Source organism: Scyliorhinus canicula, chromosome 2 (assembly GCF_902713615.1).
Source record: "Scyliorhinus canicula chromosome 2, sScyCan1.1, whole genome shotgun sequence".
Taxonomy (NCBI): domain Eukaryota; kingdom Metazoa; phylum Chordata; class Chondrichthyes; order Carcharhiniformes; family Scyliorhinidae; genus Scyliorhinus; species Scyliorhinus canicula.
The window spans coordinates 128,796,776-128,816,470 of record NC_052147.1 but is presented as its reverse complement, the minus strand read 5'-3'; the positions used below and the strand labels follow the sequence as shown (position 1 = coordinate 128,816,470).

The 19,695-nt window shown below is 46.3% G+C and overlaps 1 protein-coding gene across 3 annotated transcripts in view; it reads right to left on the bottom strand.

The window, feature by feature from the left end:
- Positions 1–6,979: 6,979 nt before the first annotated feature.
- The window catches only part of LOC119958143 (myosin light chain 3, skeletal muscle isoform-like), a 34,187-nt gene continuing 21,471 nt past the window's right edge, over positions 6,980–19,695 (bottom strand). Inside the window, exons 2-7 of one of the 3 annotated variants that reach the window (XM_038786448.1) lie at positions 19,450–19,477; positions 16,858–17,001; positions 16,537–16,710; positions 12,235–12,312; positions 12,063–12,105; positions 7,000–7,376 (exon numbers count right to left, since the gene is read on the bottom strand). In XM_038786448.1, the coding sequence (XP_038642376.1) occupies positions 12,077–12,105; positions 12,235–12,312; positions 16,537–16,710; positions 16,858–17,001; positions 19,450–19,477 (453 nt within the window). In that variant the 3' untranslated portion in view covers positions 7,000–7,376; positions 12,063–12,076. Of the gene's footprint in view, positions 7,377–12,062; positions 12,106–12,234; positions 12,313–16,536; positions 16,711–16,857; positions 17,002–19,449; positions 19,478–19,695 lie in introns of all 3 variants that reach the window. The other 2 variants (XM_038786458.1, XM_038786464.1) reach the window with 2 other exon arrangements.

The following is a 19,695-nucleotide window of genomic DNA, read 5'->3' as shown; positions in this document are numbered from 1 at the left end:
GCTTATATATGGAGAATCTGTCTTGATAACGAATGTGTATGGCCCTCCTAATCACTCAAGAATAAAGAACAGTACAGCACAGGAATAGGCCCTTCGGCCTTCCAAAAACTCCCTGAAGTTTGTTACTAAAGTCTTCATGGACTTTGCAGAGCTGGTTTCAACCAATTCTTTTGTGGGTGGCTAATTGTCATTTGAATCCCTTGATGGATAAGCTCCCGGTAACCAGAAATCCCCCACCCTACAGGCAATGGTGTTGGCATCAGTATGTCAGGAGGTGGCATACTCAGACGTGTGGGAGAATTTACATCCTAGGGATAAAGAATTTACATTTTCCTCAGCCCCTCATCAATGTCATACTAAAATTGATTATTTCTTTGCGCCTTGGGAATTCCCACATTTGGTATCTTCCTGCTCTATAGGTAGCATCGTCATCTCTGACCATGCTCCTGTCGTGTTGAATTTTTACTAGAACCCCCCCCCCCCCCCCCCCCCCCTCCACCAAACTAGGTCATGATGTTGTTTGGGCACGTCTCTGCGTAGGGTTAACTTCTTTACTGTGTATTTTAAGAAAGAGTTTGAGCTTCTTTACTCGAAGCCTGACTTATTTGATGTGACCTGCTCTATCTTATGGGAGACCTGTCAGGCTTATGCTAGGGGGTTGATTATTTCTTACCCGTTGAGTTCTGGAAAGCCAGTGTCGGTTGGAGGCTAGATTTGGCTGAAATGGAGGAGTATAGGACGAATCCTAACCAGCTGTTGTTGAGGGAGTTAACGCAACTTGGATGGCTCTTGATTCCCTCCTGACCCAGCTGGCCGAGAGGAATCTAAAGCTTGCAAAGCAAAAATTGTATGAATTTTTGAATAATCCAAGTAAATACTTGGCGTTTTTGACTACGAAGAGGGCTGATTCTAGGGCTATCTCCTCTGTTAATGATTCTAGGGGGTTGCAGACAAATTAAAACCAAAGACATTGATAGGACATTTAGGGATTTTTATACTGAACTGTATAAGTCGGGCCAGTCTGGGAATGACACATATGGAGTGATTTTTCTCTTCCCTCGAGCTTCCTCCAGCTTCTGAAGATCAACGATTAACCCTTAATGCTCCGATCTCTAAAAGAGAGGTAGCTATGGACATAGGGAGCTCCAACCGGACAAGGCTTCTGGGCTAGAATATTTTCAGTATGGGTTTTACAGAGAATTTAAGGACCTGTTAATAGACCCGCTAGTTGGTATGTGCTGTAAATCTTTTGAGGCAGGTCTGTTACCACCGACGCTCGCGGAAGCAAATATTTCCACAATTTTGAAGGCAAAGATCGCAGAGGAGTGTGCTTCCTATAGGCCATTTTTCGCTCCTGAATATTGATTTGAAATTGTTGTCTAAAGTGTTGCCGTGCATTTGGAGGAATTCTCCCGTTGGTCGTTCGCCCAGACTTGGTCCATAAAAGGTTGGTTTTCTAGTAATAATGTTAGATGACCCAAGTTTTCCAAAAGCAGGCTGTTGGATGGGTTAGTGATTTCCCGGGATGCAGAGAAAGCATTTGACAGGGCAGAAAGGAATTACTTGGTTATACATTGCAGAGATTTGGATTGGGTGAGGAATATGTTAAGTGGATTCAGGTGTTGTATCACAGGCCATTGGTGGCAGTACTCACAAATGGCTATAGATTTGAGAATTTTGACCTTCAGAGAGGGACTAGGCAGGCCTTCCCTTAACCCCTTGCTGTTTGCATTGTCCATAGAGCCTCCGGTGGAGGTTATTAGGCAAGGTCTCTCAATATTTGGGCTGTGCTGTGGGATAAAGCAGCACAAGATTACGTTTTATGCTGTTGATGTTCTGCTGTTTGTATTGAAGCCGGACATTCGGACACTTCAGTTCTCGCTATTATTGATGTGGCAGATAGATTTAGTATCTTCTCCGGTTATAAGATTACCTTTACAAAGTCTGAGGCTATGCCGGTGGGAGGGTTGAAAGGTAGACCGCCTCCCTTTGCTAATTTTTCTTTTTGGTGATCCCCATCAGGGTTTATTTATTTGGATGTTGTAATCACTCCCATTTTTAAACAGCTACACGGGGCTAATTGCCCTTAGTTGATTTTGTCTGTTAGGTGAGACCTGATTCATTGATCCTCCCTGCCAGTATCGCGCTGATTGAGATGAATGTTTTGCAAAATTTTTTTTTGTTGTTGTTCATGGGTCGTAGGTGTGCCAGGCTGTGCCGGCATTTATTGCCCATCCCTAATTGCCTTTGAGGGGGAAGTGAAGAGTCAACCACATTGCTGTGGGTCTGGAGTCACATGTAGGCCAAACCAGGTAAGGCCGGCAGATTTCCTTTCCTAAAGGACATTAGTGAACCAGATGGGTTTTTACAACAATCGGCAATATTTTCATGGTCATCATTAGACTTTTCCTTCCCAATTTTTATTGAATTCAAATTTCACCATCTGCAGTAGCGGGATTTGAACCCGGATCTCCAGAGCATTACTCTGAGTTTCTGGTTTATTAGTCCAGTGACAATACCACTATGCCACAGCCTCCCTTGCAGAAGATACCAATACTGTCTGCTAGAATCTTAAAGGAGATTAATGAAATAATCAACTAATTTCTATGGAATAAAAAGAAGCCTGGTTTAAAGTTCATCAAGTTGCAGCTCACAGGTTTTAAAAGGGGTTTGGGGGTCCCGAATATTAGACTGTATGAATTAACCTCTCATCTTAGATTCATAATGGATTAGGTTAGAAATAATCCTACCTCCATTTGGCTCAATACTGAAGTAGACCAGTCAGCTTCCCCTTGGCAGGCCTTGTGAATTTCTTTATTCATTTATGGAATGTGAACGTTGCTGGTTAAACCAGCGTTTATTGCCCATCCCTAGAAGTCCTTTAGGTGGTGGTGAGCTGCCTTCTTGAACCGTTGCAGGCCCTGGTGTGTCGCTACACCCACACTGCTCTTTGAGAGGGAGTTCCAGGATTTTGATCCAGAAAGTGAAGGAACGGCGATGTATTTCCAAGTCAGGATGTTGAATGACTTGGAGGGGAACCTCCAGGTGGTGGGGTTCCCAGGTATCTGCTGCTCTTGTCCTTCTACATGGTAGTGGTCGTGGGTTTGGAAGATGCTGTTTATAAAACCTTGGCGACTTACTACAGTGCGTCTTGTAGATGGTGCACACAGCTGGCACTGTTCATCGGTGGTGGAGGGTTTGTGGAAGGGGAAACAATCAAGGGGGGTTCTTTGTCCTGGATGGTGTCGAGCATCTTGGGTGTTGGAGCTGCACTCATCCAGGCAAGTAGAGAGTATTCCATTACACTCCTGACTTGTGCCATGTAGATGGTGGACAGGCTTTTGGTGGGGGTGGGGGGGAGGGGGGTATTCAGGATGTCAGTTACCTGCTGTAAGATTCTGAGCCGTTGACCTGCCTTGGGTAGCCACAGTATTAATATGGCTAGTCCAGTTCAGTTTCTGATTAATGGTAACCCTCAGGATGTTGATTGTGGGAGATTCAGTGATGGTAATGCCACTGGATTTGGATTTTGTTTATTGTCACGTGTACCAAGGTACAGTGAAAAGTATTTTTCAGCGAGCAGCTCAACAGATCATTAAGTACATGAAAAGAAAAGAAAAAAGAAATACATAATAGGGCAACACAAGGTACACAATGTAACTACATAAACACCGGCATCGGGTGAAGCATACAGGGGTGAGTGTTAATCAGGTCAGTCCATAAGAGGGTCGTTGACATAAGAATGTCAAGGGGTGATGGTTAGATCCTCTCTTGAAGGAGATGGTCATTGCCTGGCACTTGTGTGGCATGAATGTAACTTGCCACTTGTCAGCCCAAGCCTGGATATTGTCCAGGTCTTGCTGCATTTGGATATGGACTGCTTCATTATCCGAGGAGTCACAACCGGTGCTGAACATTGTGCAGTCATCTGCGAGCATCCTCACGTCTGACCTTATGACAGAAGGGAGGTCATTGATGAAGCAGCTGAAGATGGTTGGGCCTGGGGCATAATGATGTCCTGGAGCTGAGATAATTGACCTCCAATCACCATAGACATCTTCCTTTGTGCCAGCTATGACTCCAACCAGCAGAAGGTTTTCCCCGATTCCCATTGACGCCAGTTTAGCTAGGGCTCCTTAGTGCCAGACTCGGACAAATGCTGCCTTGATGTTAAGGGCCGTCATTCTCACTTCACCTCTGGCATTCAGCTCTTTTGTTCATGTTTGAACCAAAGTTGTAATGAGGCCAGGAGCTGAGTGACCCTTGTGGAGCCCAAACTGAGAGTTCTTGAGGAGGTTATTGCTGAATAAGTGCCGCTTTATAGGGCAGTTGATGTCTACTTCCATCACTTTGCTGATGATGGAGTAGATAGATAGGGCAGTAATTGGCTGGGTTGGATTTGTCCTGTTTCTTGCATACAGGACACACCTGGGCAATTTTCCACATTATCAGGTAGATGCCTGAGTTATAGCTGTACTGGGACAGCTTGGCTCGGGGGTATCGCAAGCTCTGGAGCACAAGTCTTCAGTACTATTGCCAGAATACTGTCAGGGCCCATAGCGTTTGCAGTGTCCAGTGCCGTTAGCTGTTTCTTGATAACATGTGGAGTGAATCATATTGGCTGAAGATTGACCAGTGATGCATGGGACAGGTACTTTAGTCTGGTTCTGCCAGGTGCAAAAATCCTATTATTATTATTCTAAGAGCATGGAGGATGGTTCATCAACTAGAAGGGAGATCGAAACTGATTTCCGCACTCCCCCCATCTAGGGCAGCCTGTAATTCCTTCCATGTGCAATGGTCCATGGATTCGATACTTGGAAAGGCATTTGCAGGCTGGGATATGTTCAGTTGTGCTTCCTTTGAACAGCTGTGCCAACAATTTAACATCCCAACTCACAGCGCCGAGGTCCCAGGATCGATCCTGGCTCTGGGTCACTTTCCGTGTGGAGTTTGCACATTCTTCCCATGTTTGTGTGGGGTTCGCCCCCACAACCCAAAAGATGTGCAGGGTAAGTGGATTGGCTGTGCTAAATTGTCCCTTAATTGGAAAAAACGAATTGGGTACTCTTAAATTTATTTTTAAAAATTTAACATCTCGAAACTCCATTTTTAAGTATTCCCAACTTAGTGAGTTCATCTTTCACAAGACAATTTTGCATCTTGACTCTGATCTCCCCGATGGAAAAATAATCCTGATTTTTGCAGAGCCTAGAGAATTAATTAGCAAATTTCAGGATATCTTGCTCTAGATCCTGTGTTACAATGCTGTCTTGGGGAAAAGACTTGGCAACCAATATTGACGATAGACATGGGGTAGTATATAGGATTATTCCAATAAAATGTTGGTATATAATAGGATGAAGGAGACTCAGTTCAAGATACTGTACCATTTGCATATCACGCTGAGTTTGAGACACATGTTTGATCCTGCTATATCCCTGATGTGCCTCAAGTGCCTGGTAGTTGACGGCGATTTTATACACTGCATATTGGTCAAGATTCAATCCTATTTGATTTGAAGTAGTTGAGGAGCTTGAAAAGATATTTGACAGGGCCGTACGATTTGATCCTTTTTTTCTAACTCTGGGTCTTCCAGATATAATTATTAACGTGAATGAAAAAAGCTGCAAGACATCCTAATTTTTGCAGTTCGGAAAAATGCCTTTTGCTCCTGGGTCGGTGACAAGTATCTTTCAATTCAAAACTGCCATAAAATAGTCATGAAATCTATCCCTATGGAATTCCTGATGTCTATGATCGATTCTAAGGTTGATTCATTCCATAAAGTGAGACCCCTGATCTCAAATTTAGACTCCACTTTGTCTGACCTGCCCCTGCAAGGTTTCCCATAGGTCATAATGCAAGTCGTGATCTCATAAAGGTGTGCATCTTTATATATTATACTATCATGTTTATTTGGCTTATCCTCTCCCACCCAGCACCTCCATTTTCTGACTGATTTGATCTCTAGAAGCACTGGTTCTTAAGGACTGTTATTCTGAATTTATCCTGTCTTTCTCTGTTCTTTTATTTGCAAAAATATTTGTTTTGTACTGTACCAGTTGTGTTTTAAAAATTCGTTGCATTTTCTGTAAAAAAAATTATGTTTTTTTTAAATATTTTAAAATTGGCACATTGTTGCATTCTCCTCTTCAGGTTGTCATCATCACACAGAACGCTGGTGTCCATGGAGATAAGGAATAAAATCAGGCCTGTTAAAAATGGCTTCCAAGTGGGCTGACTGACTACACTTTGTACATAACAAGTAGTTCAAGCTGTAATTTCATGGTGAATTATCAAGACATTTCAAGAATACTACTAGTTAGGATACTAGGGCATTACATATAATACAATAATGTATTGATAGTAATATCATTGATAATGAAGGAAATCATTATCCATATTAGTATAACTCATGAAAACTGGGTCAATAACGATCAATCTCAGCAGATCTGAGATTGTCCAGTATTTTCTGGTTTTGTTTCAGATTCCAGCAATAATTTGCTTTTATCAGTAAGTAGTAGATTCAAAGTTCCTCCACTTCTACTGTGTCCCCTCTGAATCCCTGTTCTATGTGCAATTTCCCCTCATCCCAGGGTTTTCCCCCTCTGCTCTGCCCTGGGATTTCAGTCTTCTGCTCACAATGAGACATCCTACTTCTTAGAATTTATTGCACAACAGCTGCTGGTGCAAAACCCTGAGCAAAGAAAAACCTCAACTATCTGCGATGCAACCATTATCAGGTCAATATAAAAACATTTACCGCTGACACATGATCAAGTGTCCTGATTTGAAGAGAGAAATTAATATTTTCTGACAGATAAAACTGAGAGAGACAGAGAAGTTTTTTGATAAACTCCCCTCCATTTACAGATCTGGGAGTTTAACATGGAGCAGTGAGAGTGAAAGGAACAATTTTCCCCCAGCACCAAAAGGAACCAAACAGTTGCGTGAAAATTAAAGCACAACACCATTGTTTTGACATTTTATATATCATTTTTTGTAATACACTGTACAAAGTTAATTGGAGAGTCGCATGTGGAGATGGAATATGGATGATACAGCCACAGATTGACCACTGAGACTTTATTGGGTGTTAACTGCCACGTGCACTTTCCAACCACATCAAACACCATGGACAAACTAAACTGTTTTGTCCATTAGGTTTGCCACCGCAAACGTCCAAGGTTTTTCCTGTTCTTCCTCATTTTGTTGTTTGAATTAATGTCCATTGGATACATGTAAAAAAAAACAAGCGGTTCATGTACAGGTTGAAAGTAGACTCCTCGTGTTGGTCAGGAATCCATAAGTTTCAGGATCTGATGTTTTGGCCCTGCTAGGTGTTCAGCCATTTAGAACCATATGCACCAATTCTGGGAAACAAATTACAAATAATATGAGCAATGTGTAAAATTTTGGGATGTGGGAGAAATGTAACGAAATACGAAAAAATTACTGAACCTGCCACTCAGATTTGGTTCTAAAAGCACTGATTTTGTATAGACCACCTTAAACATACCTCCCTCTAACACTAGTATAGAATGGTTGTGCTGTGCATTGCAGTGGCCTCCATCAGCCTGAAGGACAAGGCAATCACCATCCCTTCATAGTCACTGGGTCAGAATCCCAGAAATCCCTAACTTCAGCATTGTGGGACGAGACAGATTATGGCAGCTCAAGCAAGTGGCTCACCGTTGTCTTCTTAATTAATTACAATTAGGGATGGGTAATAAATGCAGGCCTTACCAGTGTTACCCCTTGTCCTGAACACAAAGAAGAAAATTTCATGCAGACCCAGTTCTTTTGACCTCGCTCAAACAAAGATAGTACAGCATGGGAACATGCCCTCCAAGCCTGCACCAATCATGATGCCTGTCTAAACTAAAACCTTCCGAAGTCCGTATCCCTCTATTCATTTTCAATTTTAATTGTTTCAGAGACAAATATCTCAGTTACAATAAAGATTGATACTTTTGACTTCCGGTGCCGGCCACGGAGGAGTAGGTCGCACATTTGATAGCTCCCGCCTGTGTCGAACTTTTGGACGTTTCACCCTCGGTTTTTTCCGGATTTTATGGGATAAATTGGTGAAGAGCGAGACAGTGAGGAGAAGTCCCCCTCCGGTGTATGGAGAATTAGGCCAGAAGTGGCCGTGTGAGAATTATATACCTAACCCCCCTTATAAGTCCTATAAGGAAGACGCGAGCAGAGCCGGTAACGCGGGAAAGCATGGTGGAGAGACGGCACAGTGGTCTACAGGGCAGCTGGTGAAGTTTTTTGAAGATTACTTCATCAAGCTGAAGAAAGACATCCTGGACCCGATTATGGTTTCGATTGATCAAGTTGTGCAGAATCAAGAGAGCCACGGGAGAGCGATCCAGGAGTTGGAGAAAAAGGTGTCCGAGCACGAGGAATACATAACCGTGCTGGAGACCAAGGTGGAGATGATGAATGACCGCCAAAAAAGAATGCAGGAGAAGCTGGAGGACCTGGAGAACAGGTCCAGGAGGCAGAATCTTAGACTTGTCGGCCTCCCTGAAGGCAGTGAGGGATCGGATGCGAGGACTTATGTGATGTACATGTTGGAGAAGTTGATGGGGACTGAGGCGTTCTCTCGGCCCCTGGAAGTGAATAGAGCGCACGGAGCCCTCGCGAAGAAGCCCCGAGCGAACGAGCAGCGAGGGCCATGGTGGTACACATTCACTGATTCCTTGACAAGGAACACGTTCTGCGGTGGGCCAAGAAGGAACGGAGCAGCAAGTGGGAGAATTGCGAGCTGCGAATTTATCAGGACCTGGGCGCAGATTTGGCCAAGAGGCGAGCTGGGTTTAATCGGGCAAACACGGCCCTCTTTAAGAAGGGGGTGAAGTTTGGGATGCTGTACCCAGCCCGTCTGTGGGTCACACAAGAGGAACGGGACTTCTACTTTGAAACACCAGATGAAGTATGGACTTTTATTAAAGAAAAGAGGCTGGAGGCGAATTAAAAGACACTGAAGCCTTGGAGAGTACTGTGGTGATGATTTGTTGTGCTGGGCTGTATAAGTATAAGTAGTGCTGTGTGTAATAAGGGGCTGTCTGAATGGCTAAAGGTAACTTTGTCTTGCAGGGAGCTGGTTAGAGGGGGGATGGGCTTTGGGGCTAGTTCTGTTTTTGGGTGTTTTTTTTCTAAAGCGGCTGTTACTTCACTGTTTATTTTCTGATGTTTGTTTACTGGGGAATGTGATGCTTATAATATGTTTGTCCAAGTGGGGGGAAAGGTGAAAGAACAATGGGGAGACAGACTGCTTGGTGCCAGGGGCAGGTGCTATCAAGTCAGCATGGGTCAGCTGACTCTCGGAAGCGCTGTGGGGGGCGAGCAGGTGTTAAGCTGGAGCTTGACTTGGGGGGTTGGTTTTCTAGTGTTGTTGCTCGGGGTGGAGGGAGAGCGGGGGCGGGGGGGGGGGGGGGGGGGGGGGCTGCTTTGCTGACAGGGGAGGAACTGTTACTAGGGGACAAATCGGAGTCCGGGAATGGCGAAATCCAGGCTTGAGGAGGTGGAGGGCGCGAGCTAGAGGCTGGCCTAAAAAGGGTGATGGCTAGTCGGGTATTTTACCATGGCCAACCGGCTGAGGTTTGGTATTTTAAATTAACCAAGGGTCGAGGCAAGAGGCCCCCTCTCCCCGATACTGTTTTCTCTGGCCATAGAGCCATTGGCCATGGCGTTAAGAGCCTCTGGGAACTGGAAAGGACTGGTTCGGGGAGGATGGAGCATCGGGTTTCAATTTATGCAGATGACCTGCTCTTATATATTTCAGACCCGTTGGAGGGGATGGGGGAAGTAATGCGAATCCTGGGGGAATTTGGCAATTTTTCGGGGTATAAATTGAACATGGGGGAAAGCAAGATGTTCGCGATCCAGGCAAGAGGACAGGAGAAGAGACTGGAGAGCTGCTGCTTAGAATGGTGGAGAAGAGCTTTCGGTATCTGGGAATCCAGGTGGCCCGGGAAGGGGAGGCACTGCTCAAGTTAAACCTATGCCGGTTGGTAGAACAAATGAAAGGGGACTTTAAGAGATGGGACATGCTCCCACTATCACTGGCGGGGAGGGTACAGACCCTGAAAATAACAGTCCTCCCCAGATTTCTGTTTGTCTTTCAGTGCCTCCCCCATCTTCATTCCGAAGGCCTTTTTCAAGCGGGTGAATAAGATTATTTTGGGCTTCATGTGGGCGAGTAAAACCCCGCGAGTGAAGAAAGTGTTGCTGGAGCGCAGTCGGGGGGAGGGTGGGTTGGCGCTGCCCAACTTCTGCAATTACTACTGGGCGGCTAATATAGCTATGATTAGGAAGTGGGTAGTGGGGGAGGGGTCGGTGTGGGAGCAGATGGAAGTGGCGTTATGCAAAGACACCAGTTTGGGAGCACTGATAACAGCACCTCTTCCGTTCTCGCCGCCCAATACTCCACAAGTCCGGTGGTGGTGGTGTGAGAATCTGGGGCCAATGGAGGAGATATAAGAGAGTGGAGGGAGCATCGATTTGGGCCCCGATTTCTAATAATCGCCGGTTTGTACCGGGTGGGTTCCGGAGATGGCAAAGGGCAGGAATTAGAAGGACGGGGGATCTATTTATAGATGGGAGCTTTCCCAGCTTGAAAGCCTTGGAGGATAAATTTGAATTGCCAGCAGGGAACGGGTTCAGGTATTTGCAGGTGCGAGACTTCCTGTCAAAAACAGGTTCCGGCCTTCCCGCTGCTGCCGCCACGGGGGATACAGGATAGAGTGGTCTGCAGTACCTGGGTGGGAGAGGAGAAGATATCGGATATTTATCAGGAGCTTTCGGAGGCGGAGGAAATTCCAGTGGAGGAACTTAAGGGCATGTGGGAGGACGAGCTCGGAGGAGAGATAGAGGCGGGTCTATGGGCGGATGCCCTGAGCAGGGTTAATACCTTCTCATCATGTGCCAGGCTTAGCCTGATACAATTCAAGGTAATCCACCGGGCTCACATGACGGTGGCTAGGATGAGTAAGTTTTTCGGAGTAGAGGACAAGTGTGTGATGTGCGCGGGAAGCCCAGCAAATCATGTCCACATGTTTTGGGCATTCCCGAAGCTTAGAGAGTTTGGCAGGGTTTTGCTAAAGCAATGTCCACGGTAGTAAAAACACGGGTGGTGCCGAGTCCGGAGGTAGCGATCTTTGGAGTGTCGGAAGAGCTGGGAGTTCAGGGGGTAAAAGAGGCTGACGTCTTGCCCTTTGCCTCCCTGGTAGCCCAGAGACGGATCTTTTTAATGTGGAGGGACTCGAAGCCCTCGAGTGTAGAGACCTGGGTTAGTGACATGGCTGGGTTCCTCAGTCTCGAGAAGATAAAGTTCGCCTTAAGAGGGTCAATGGTCGGGTTCACCTGGAGGTGGCAGCCGTTCGTCAACTTACTCGGGGAAAATTAAAATGTCAGCAGATTCAGTATTACAAGGCGGAGGGGGGGTTGTTTTATGGTTGGGGTGTGTGAAAATTGGGATGGGGGGGGGGGGGGGGAAATGTTTATTATACCATGTTGATGTCATTGTTAATTTTATTATTATTAAAATTTCAAATACCTTAATAAAAATATTTTTAAAAAGATTGATACTTTTTGTTCAGTCCAAACATTAGATGAGGGGAGGGGACATTTTTAAAAAACTGCTACAAATGTGATATAGCCCCCCACCCACCCGTTCATGCAGGAGCATGAAACAGCCGCATTGTTCATTATAGTGCTGCTAATTCCTGCCTCAAGATCGGCCTGAAGACTGTTGTGCTCCTTATTTCTCCTACTCTGGTCTCTGGACACCCTTATTCTAAAACTGTTAAAATCGGGGTACCTGTTTGCTCAAACAAAACTCACTGGTTATTAATCATTACAAATTAACCATAAATAAATAACGAATGGTTGAGAGTTAGATTTGCTATTGGTGAGCAAGTGACACACAATTAAAAGAATCCATTACAACTGACAAATAAGGAATTACAACTGACAAATAAGGAATTCTAGAAAAATAGAACAGACTTTCACATGCAGGAAGACAATTGAAACGTGCAAATGCGTACCATGGGGATCCATTTTAAACAGACATGATGTGTTTGACAAAAGCTGTCAAAAGGGAACAAAAATAAATTAATAAAACAGAACAGAAAGTAAAATATCAAAATAATTTGCACAAAGTGCAAAAGAAAATACAGAAAAATTATGGGAAATGCCCAAGCTTGTTCAAATACCTACCCTCATAGTTGATGCAGCCATTGGCATCTTCTTGACCTGTCATCAGTTGTTCTACCTGATCTTCTGTCAACTTCTCACCTGGTGTAAAGAGCAAAAGTTTGTAGTACCGATGTTTAAAAATGCACAATCAAGAGAGAGGGGTGAAGGAGATGAATGATTTATTTTTGGAGAGCAGTTGGTTCGCAAACTTGGAAGATTAAGAGGGAAGTTGAGTTTCTGCAGATGCGGGACTTTGCTAGAAAGGTTTTTCCGATGTTTCCGATAGCGCCTGCCTCCTGTTTGTTGGAGGAGGTGCTGTCTGTAATGAGGTTGGAGGATGGGGTTGTCTCGACGATTCAGCAAAGTATTGTACATAGCCCTGTCAGCATCAATGGGGCCGAGGTGGAGATGGTTAGCAGTTTCAAATTCCTAGGGGTGCACATCACCAAAAATCTGTCCTGGTCCACTCACGTCAACGCTATCACCAAGAAAGCACAACAGCGCCTATACTTCCTCGGGAAACTAAGGAAAATCGGCATGTCCACATTAACCCTTACCAACTTTTACAGATGAACCACAGAAAGCATCCTATCGGGCTGCATCACAGCCTAGTATGGCAACTGCTCGGCCCAGGACCGCAAGGAATTTCAGAGAGTCGTGAATACCGCCCAGTCCATCACACGAATCTGCCTCCCATTCATGGACTCCATCTACACCTCCCGCAGGTCTGGGGAAAGCGGGCAGCATAATCAAGGATCCCTCCCACCCGGCTTACTCACTTTTCCAACTTCTTCCATCGGGCAGGGGATACAGAAGTTTGAGAACACGCACGAACAGACTCAAAAACAGCTTCTTCCCCACTGCCACCAGACTCCTAAATGACCCTCTTATTGACTGACCTTATTAATACACCCTGTATGCTTCATCCAATGCTGGTGCTTTTGTAGTTACATTGTATATCTTGTGTTGCCCTATTATGTATTTTCTTGAATTTTGTTTAATTCCATAAGACCATAAGACATAGGAGCGGAAGTAAGGCCATTCGGCCCATCGAGTCCACTCCACCATTCAATCATGGTTGATTTCAACTCCATTTACCCGCTCTCTCCCCATAGCCCTTAATTCCTCGAGAAATCAAGAATTTATCAATTTCTGTCTTAAAGACACTCAACGTCCTGGCCTCCACCGCCCTCTGTGGCAATAAATTCCACAGACCTACCACTCTCTGGCTGAAGAAATTTCTCCTCATCTCTGTTCTAAAATGACTCCCTTTTATTCTAAGGCTGTGCCCCCGCGTCCTAGTCTCCCCTGCTAATGGAAACAACTTCCCTACGTCCATCCTATCCAAGCCATTCATTATCTTGTAAGTTTCTATTAGATCTCCCCGCAACCTCCTAAACACCAATGAATATAATCCCACGATCCTCAGACGTTCATCGTATGTTAGGCCTACCATTCCTGGGATCATCCGTGTGAATCTCCGCTGGACCCGCTCCAGTGCCAGTATGTCCTTCCTGAGGTGTGGGGCCCAAAATTGCTCACAGTATTCTAAATGGGGCCTAACTAGTGCTTTATAAAGCCTCAGAAGTACATCCCTGCTTTTATATTCCAAGCCTCTTGAGATAAATGACAACATTACATTTGCTTTCTTAATTACGGACTCAACCTGCAAGTTTACCTTTAGAGAATCCTGGACTAGGACTCCCAAGTCCCTTTGCACTTTAGCATTATGAATTTTGTCACCGTTTAGAAAATAGTCCATGCCTCTATTCTTTTTTCCAAAGTGCAAGACCTCGCACTTGCCCACGTTGAATTTCATCAGCCACTTCTTGGACCATTCTCCTAAACTGTCTAAATCTTTCTGCAGCCTCCCCACCTCCTCAATACTACCTGCCCCTCCACCTATCTTTGTATCATCGGCAAACTTGGCCAGAATGCCCCCAGTCCCGTCATCTAGATCGTTAATATATAAAGAGAACAGCTGTGGCCCCAACACTGAACCCTGCGGGACACCACTTGTCACCGGTTGCCATTCCGAAAAAGAACCTTTTATCCCAACTCTCTGCCTTCTGTCTGACAGCCAATCGTCAATCCATGTTAGTACCTTGCCTCGAATACCATGGGCCCTTATTTTACTCAGCAGTCTCCCGTGAGGCACCTTATCAAAGGCCTTTTGGAAGTCAAGATAGATAACATCCATTGGCTCTCCTTGGTCTAACCTATTTGTTATCTCTTCAAAGAACTCTAACAGGTTTGTCAGGCATGACCTCCCCTTACTAAATCCATGCTGACTTGTCCTAATCCGACCCTGCACTTCCAAGAATTTAGAAATCTCATCCTTAACGATGGATTCTAGAATTTTGCCAACAACCGAGGTTAGGCTAATTGGCCTATAATTTTCCATATTTTTTCTTGTTCCCTTCTTGAACAGGGGGGTTACAACAGCGATTTTCCAATCCTCTGGGACTTTCCCTGATTCCAGTGACTTTTGAAAGATCATAACTAACGCCTTCACTATTTCTTCAGCTATCTCCTTTAGAACTCTAGGATGTAGCCCATCTGGGCCCGGAGATTTATCAATTTTCAGACCTTTTAGTTTCTCTAGCACTTTCTCCTTTGTGATGGCAACCATATTCAACTCTGCCCCCTGACTTTCCTGAATTGTTGGGATATTACTCATGTCTTCTACTGTGACTAATTCCCTTTTCTTCCCATGTACTGAATGATCTGTTGAGCTGCTTGCAAAAAAATACTTTTCACTGTACCTCGGTACACGTGACAATAAACAAATCCAATCCAATCATAGGAAGATTTTGGAAGAGGTTAAGGTGTCTGTGGCGGAGATTAAGGCCAAGTGAGAGGAGGAGTTGGGGATGCGATGGAGGAGGGACTGGATGGGAGGTGCTGCGGAAGGTGAATGCTCAACTTCGTGCACGAGGCCGGGGTTGATACAGTTGAAGGTGATGCGCAGGGTGCATTTGACAAAGTCAAGGATGAGCAGGCTGTTTGAGGGGGTAGAGGATATTTGCAAATGGTGTGGGAGGGGCCCAGCTGATCATGTGCACATGTTCTCAGATACTTCCACCAACTCCCCCCCCCCCCAACACTGCTTCAGCAGGCTCTGGCACTACCCCCACACTCTATGATACACAATTAGATGGATTTATGATTTAGTTTCATTCCCTCTTCTGTTCGTTCTTATTGTTAGTGTATCGTTTCTGTTTACTCCTGGTCTTTGTTGCCTATCTTTGCACTCTGTTCAATGTCTAGTTTCTCAATTTCTCACCCCATCTCTCACATCCAACCCTCTCCATGAGCCATTAACAGAGGTTCTGAATGCCTGCTCAGTTGGGTATTAATGATTCCGTACCACTAGTTCACGCTTGGGTCACTGTGTGCGGAGCCTGCACATTCTCCCAGTGTCTGGGTGGGTTTCCTCCCACAAGTCCCAAAGGATATGCTGTTAGGTAATTTGGACATTCTGAATTCTCCCTCCGTGTACCCGAACAGGTACCAGAATGTGGCGACTAGGGGCCTTTCTATTTTTAAAATAAATTTAAGAGTACCCACTTAATTTTTTTTCCAATTAAGGGGCAATTTAGCGTGGCCAATCCACCTACCCTATACATCTTTAGGTAGTGGGGGCGAAACCCCCGCAAACACGGGGAGAATATGCAAACTCCACATAGACAGTGACCCAGAGTCGGGATCAAAACTGGGACCTTGGCGCCGTGAGGCAGGAGTGCTTTCCACTGCGCCACCGTGCTGCCCTGGCTAGGGGCTTTTCACGGTAACTTCATTGCAGTGTTAATGTAAGCCTACCTGTGACAATAAAGATTATTATTATTATTAATTCCAGGATTCCTGCATCCTTGCCAATGTTCCTCCCTAAATATTACCACATACAAGTTCCCTGGCAATTTATCTCCTTCCTATTTGTGGGACCTTGTTGTGCACAAATTGGGCATATTTGTCCAACAGTGACCACACTTCAAAAGTAATTCCTTGCCTGTGAAGCTTTAGGCTATTCTAGAGTTTTATAAAGAACTGTCATTTTGTTTCCTTGCAAAGTGGAAAAAAAGATCAATTTCCCCCCATCCCATTCCCACACATGGAAAGCCAGTTACACCCTAGCTTTAGGAACATTTAGCTTAACACAAAATGTGTTGGTTGCATCTTGTTCAAATGATGACAGCAAACACAGGGAATAGAATCTCATTAAGAAATAAATTATCAAATTCCATTTTGCCAACAACAGCTTCCCATTTATGGTGGTCGATTTATGATTACGCTTTGGCATCGTAGAACATGCACATGCCATACCCAATGTAGCCAGAACGTGGCGAAGCTCAGCCCCCATCACGGTGCCGTTGCTTTCCTTGTCAAAGACACGCAGACCCTCAACAAAGTCTTCATAGGAACCCTGGTTCTTGTTGTTGGCCATGGTCTGGAGCATGGGCAGAAACTGGTCAAATTCAATGGCTTTGCTGTTCATTTCTAAAACAAAAGACAACAAAAGGTGCATGATACTGCTACTTCAGGCTCGGAAAATACCCTCAGAGAAAACAAAGTTTGTATAGAATCATAAAATGGAATAGCACAGATGGAGACCATTAAGCCAATGTGCCTGTGCTGGGGACCTACCCTCATTGCTGGGGTTGTTCAGAATTTTTTTCACTTCAGCATTGGTTGGATTCTGCCCGAGAGCACGCATGACATCTGCAACCTGGCTGAGGGTAATCTTGGAATTACCAGTCCTGTCAAAGAGGAGGAAAGCCTCCTTGAAGTCTAAGTGGGAAGAGAACACAACAAATACACACAATACAGAAAGGGTGAAAATTTGGAAGGAAGAAACTTACTAGGACAGCACTAAAAGATCACACCTGGTCCCATTGCCCTACAATCCAGATAGGAGGACGTAGTTTAAATATGCCACAGGAAGAAATAAGCTCTGGAAGCCACTAGCAGGACTCACAGTGGATGTGTGACTTTAGGCAGTGCAAATCATTTCGTAATGTACTACTAAAACTGCTCACATTGGTTTGCATATTCAAGCCAATGTTTTAGCCTTGTAAGGACATTTTTTTGAGTTTATCTCAATGATTCCTTCTCATGAAGTGCAGAGTGGGAGTGGTTAGCCTGGGAAAAATCCCAAGTAACTGTATCCAGATGTTTTACCGTGACTCTGTGACATAAACACAGCTATTTATGAGCAAATGCACAGAGCACGGACTGGCTGAAACTAATTAACACCAGCTCACAGTCTCTGACTGCTAGTCTTCTCCCTGTTAATTGCAAGACAGCCTTTGTCTAATAATCCAACCTTTGTGCATATTTAGTATTTTTTAAAAATCCCTTTTGTGTCAGAACCAATTGGCACATAAACCGCTAACCAGAGAAATTCACTTATTTCATTCCATTTGTGCAAGGCAACCTTCAAGACTGTCAGTCGCCATGCTTCTAGGATAAGTGACCCTGTGACTCAACATTGCCTCTGCTGATGTTTTCACTTTGGGCAGGTGCTCTGGTTCACTGGACTTGCAGAACAAAGTAAAATTCCTCAGTAAAATGCTTGAGCTCACATAGTGACCAAGCGATCTGGTATCCATAGCGACCAAGGGAGCTAGTATCCAGAGTGATCAAAAGTATAAATGTGGGTGTGACCAAGGCAGCCAGTACATGGGCACTGTGCCAGCTAGGGGTAGTTGTGCCACCTGATCATTTTAAACATTTTCGAGCAACTTGGTTCCAATTTACTAATTTTCTGTTCAGCCTTGTCAGACTCTTAACCACTCAAGGGGGATTTACCGTCACAAATACAGCCAAGGATGGAGCAAAACTTCAGTCCCTTACTACCACCCCCACCCACCTCCCCAGCAATTCTCCCTCCTAGTACAATCAGCTTTTGTATCTGTCTCAATAAGTAACCAACAAAACGTATCAAATACAGTACCCAAACCCCCAGGTGGGCAGGACCTTGTCCCCAGACCCACAGTCCCCAGATAGGCAGGACCCCAATCATTGCAGCACTCAGACCCCAACGCTGACAGCACCCAGACTCGCAGCCCCCACACCACTTCCAACCCACATCACCCAGAACCACATTACCCACAGCCTATCACCCGCAATACCCAGACAGACGCACCCACAGCCCAGTACCCATACCCGCAGCCTAGTACCCACAGTCCTGTACCCATACTCGCAGCCCCGTACCCATACTCCTGTACCCGCAGCCCAGTACCCACACCCCAGTACCCACAGCCCAGCACTCACACCCCAGTACCCACACCCCAGTACCCACATCCACAGCCCAGTACCCACACCCCTGTACCTACACCCGCAGTCCAGCACCCACACCCGCAGCCCAGTACCCACACCCTTGTACCTACACCCGTAGCCCAGCACCCACACCCGCAGCCCAGCACCCATATCCGCAGCCCAGCACCCACACCCGCAGCCCAGCACCCACACCCGCAGCCCAGCACCCACACCCGCAGCCCAGCACCCACAGCCCCGTACCCACACCCGCAGCCCAGCACCCACATCCCTGTACCTACACCCACAGCCCAGTACCCACACCCCAGTACCCACATCCACAGCCCAGTACCCACACCCCTGTACCTACACCCGCAGTCCAGCACCCACACCCGCAGCCCAGTACCCACACCCTTGTACCTACACCCGCAGCCCAGCACCCACACCCGCAGCCCAGCACCCATATCCGCAGCCCAGCACCCACACCCGCAGCCCAGCACCCACAGCCCAGTACCCACAGCCCCGTACCCACACCCGCAGCCCAGCACCCACATCCCTGTACCTACACCCACAGCCCAGTAGCCACACCCGCAGCCCAGTACCCACACCCCTGTACCTACACCCACAGCCCCATACCCACACCCGCAGCCCAGCACCCACATCCCTGTACCCACACCCGCAGCCCAGTACCCACACCCCTGTACCTACACCCACAGCCCCGTACCCACACCCGCAGCCCAGTACCCACACCCGCAGCCACATTTAGCCCTTTGCAGGTCTAATAAAGTGAGTGGGGTAGACATCCAGCAGGTCCTATTTCCCCCGAGTGGCCGAGCCCAGAGGAGCTGGATCGGCGCCGGAGTCCTTGCTCGGTGCCGGCTCGGCGCCCACATGAAAGGCTTCACCTCCCCCCACCCCGCCCCACCTCCCACCGTTACCGACATGGTAGGTCCCGCAGAGGATTAAACAACCGCTTCTCACCTTCCTGCTCCTCCGCATTGAACAGGATCTGAAAGAGATAACAAAAATACCCAAACGAAGATACATGAGGAGTGGTTGAGAAAGGTCCCTGCCTGCCTGTGCCCGGGGAGGGGGCCGCACTGGGGCGGGGTGGGGTGGGGCGGGGCAGTGAGTCGGGCCTGAGACAAGCCGCGGCGCCCCTCACCGAGCGGGGCCAGGGCAAAGCGGCGCTGTCCCAGGCCGGCTAACTGGCTGCTCTGCAAACAC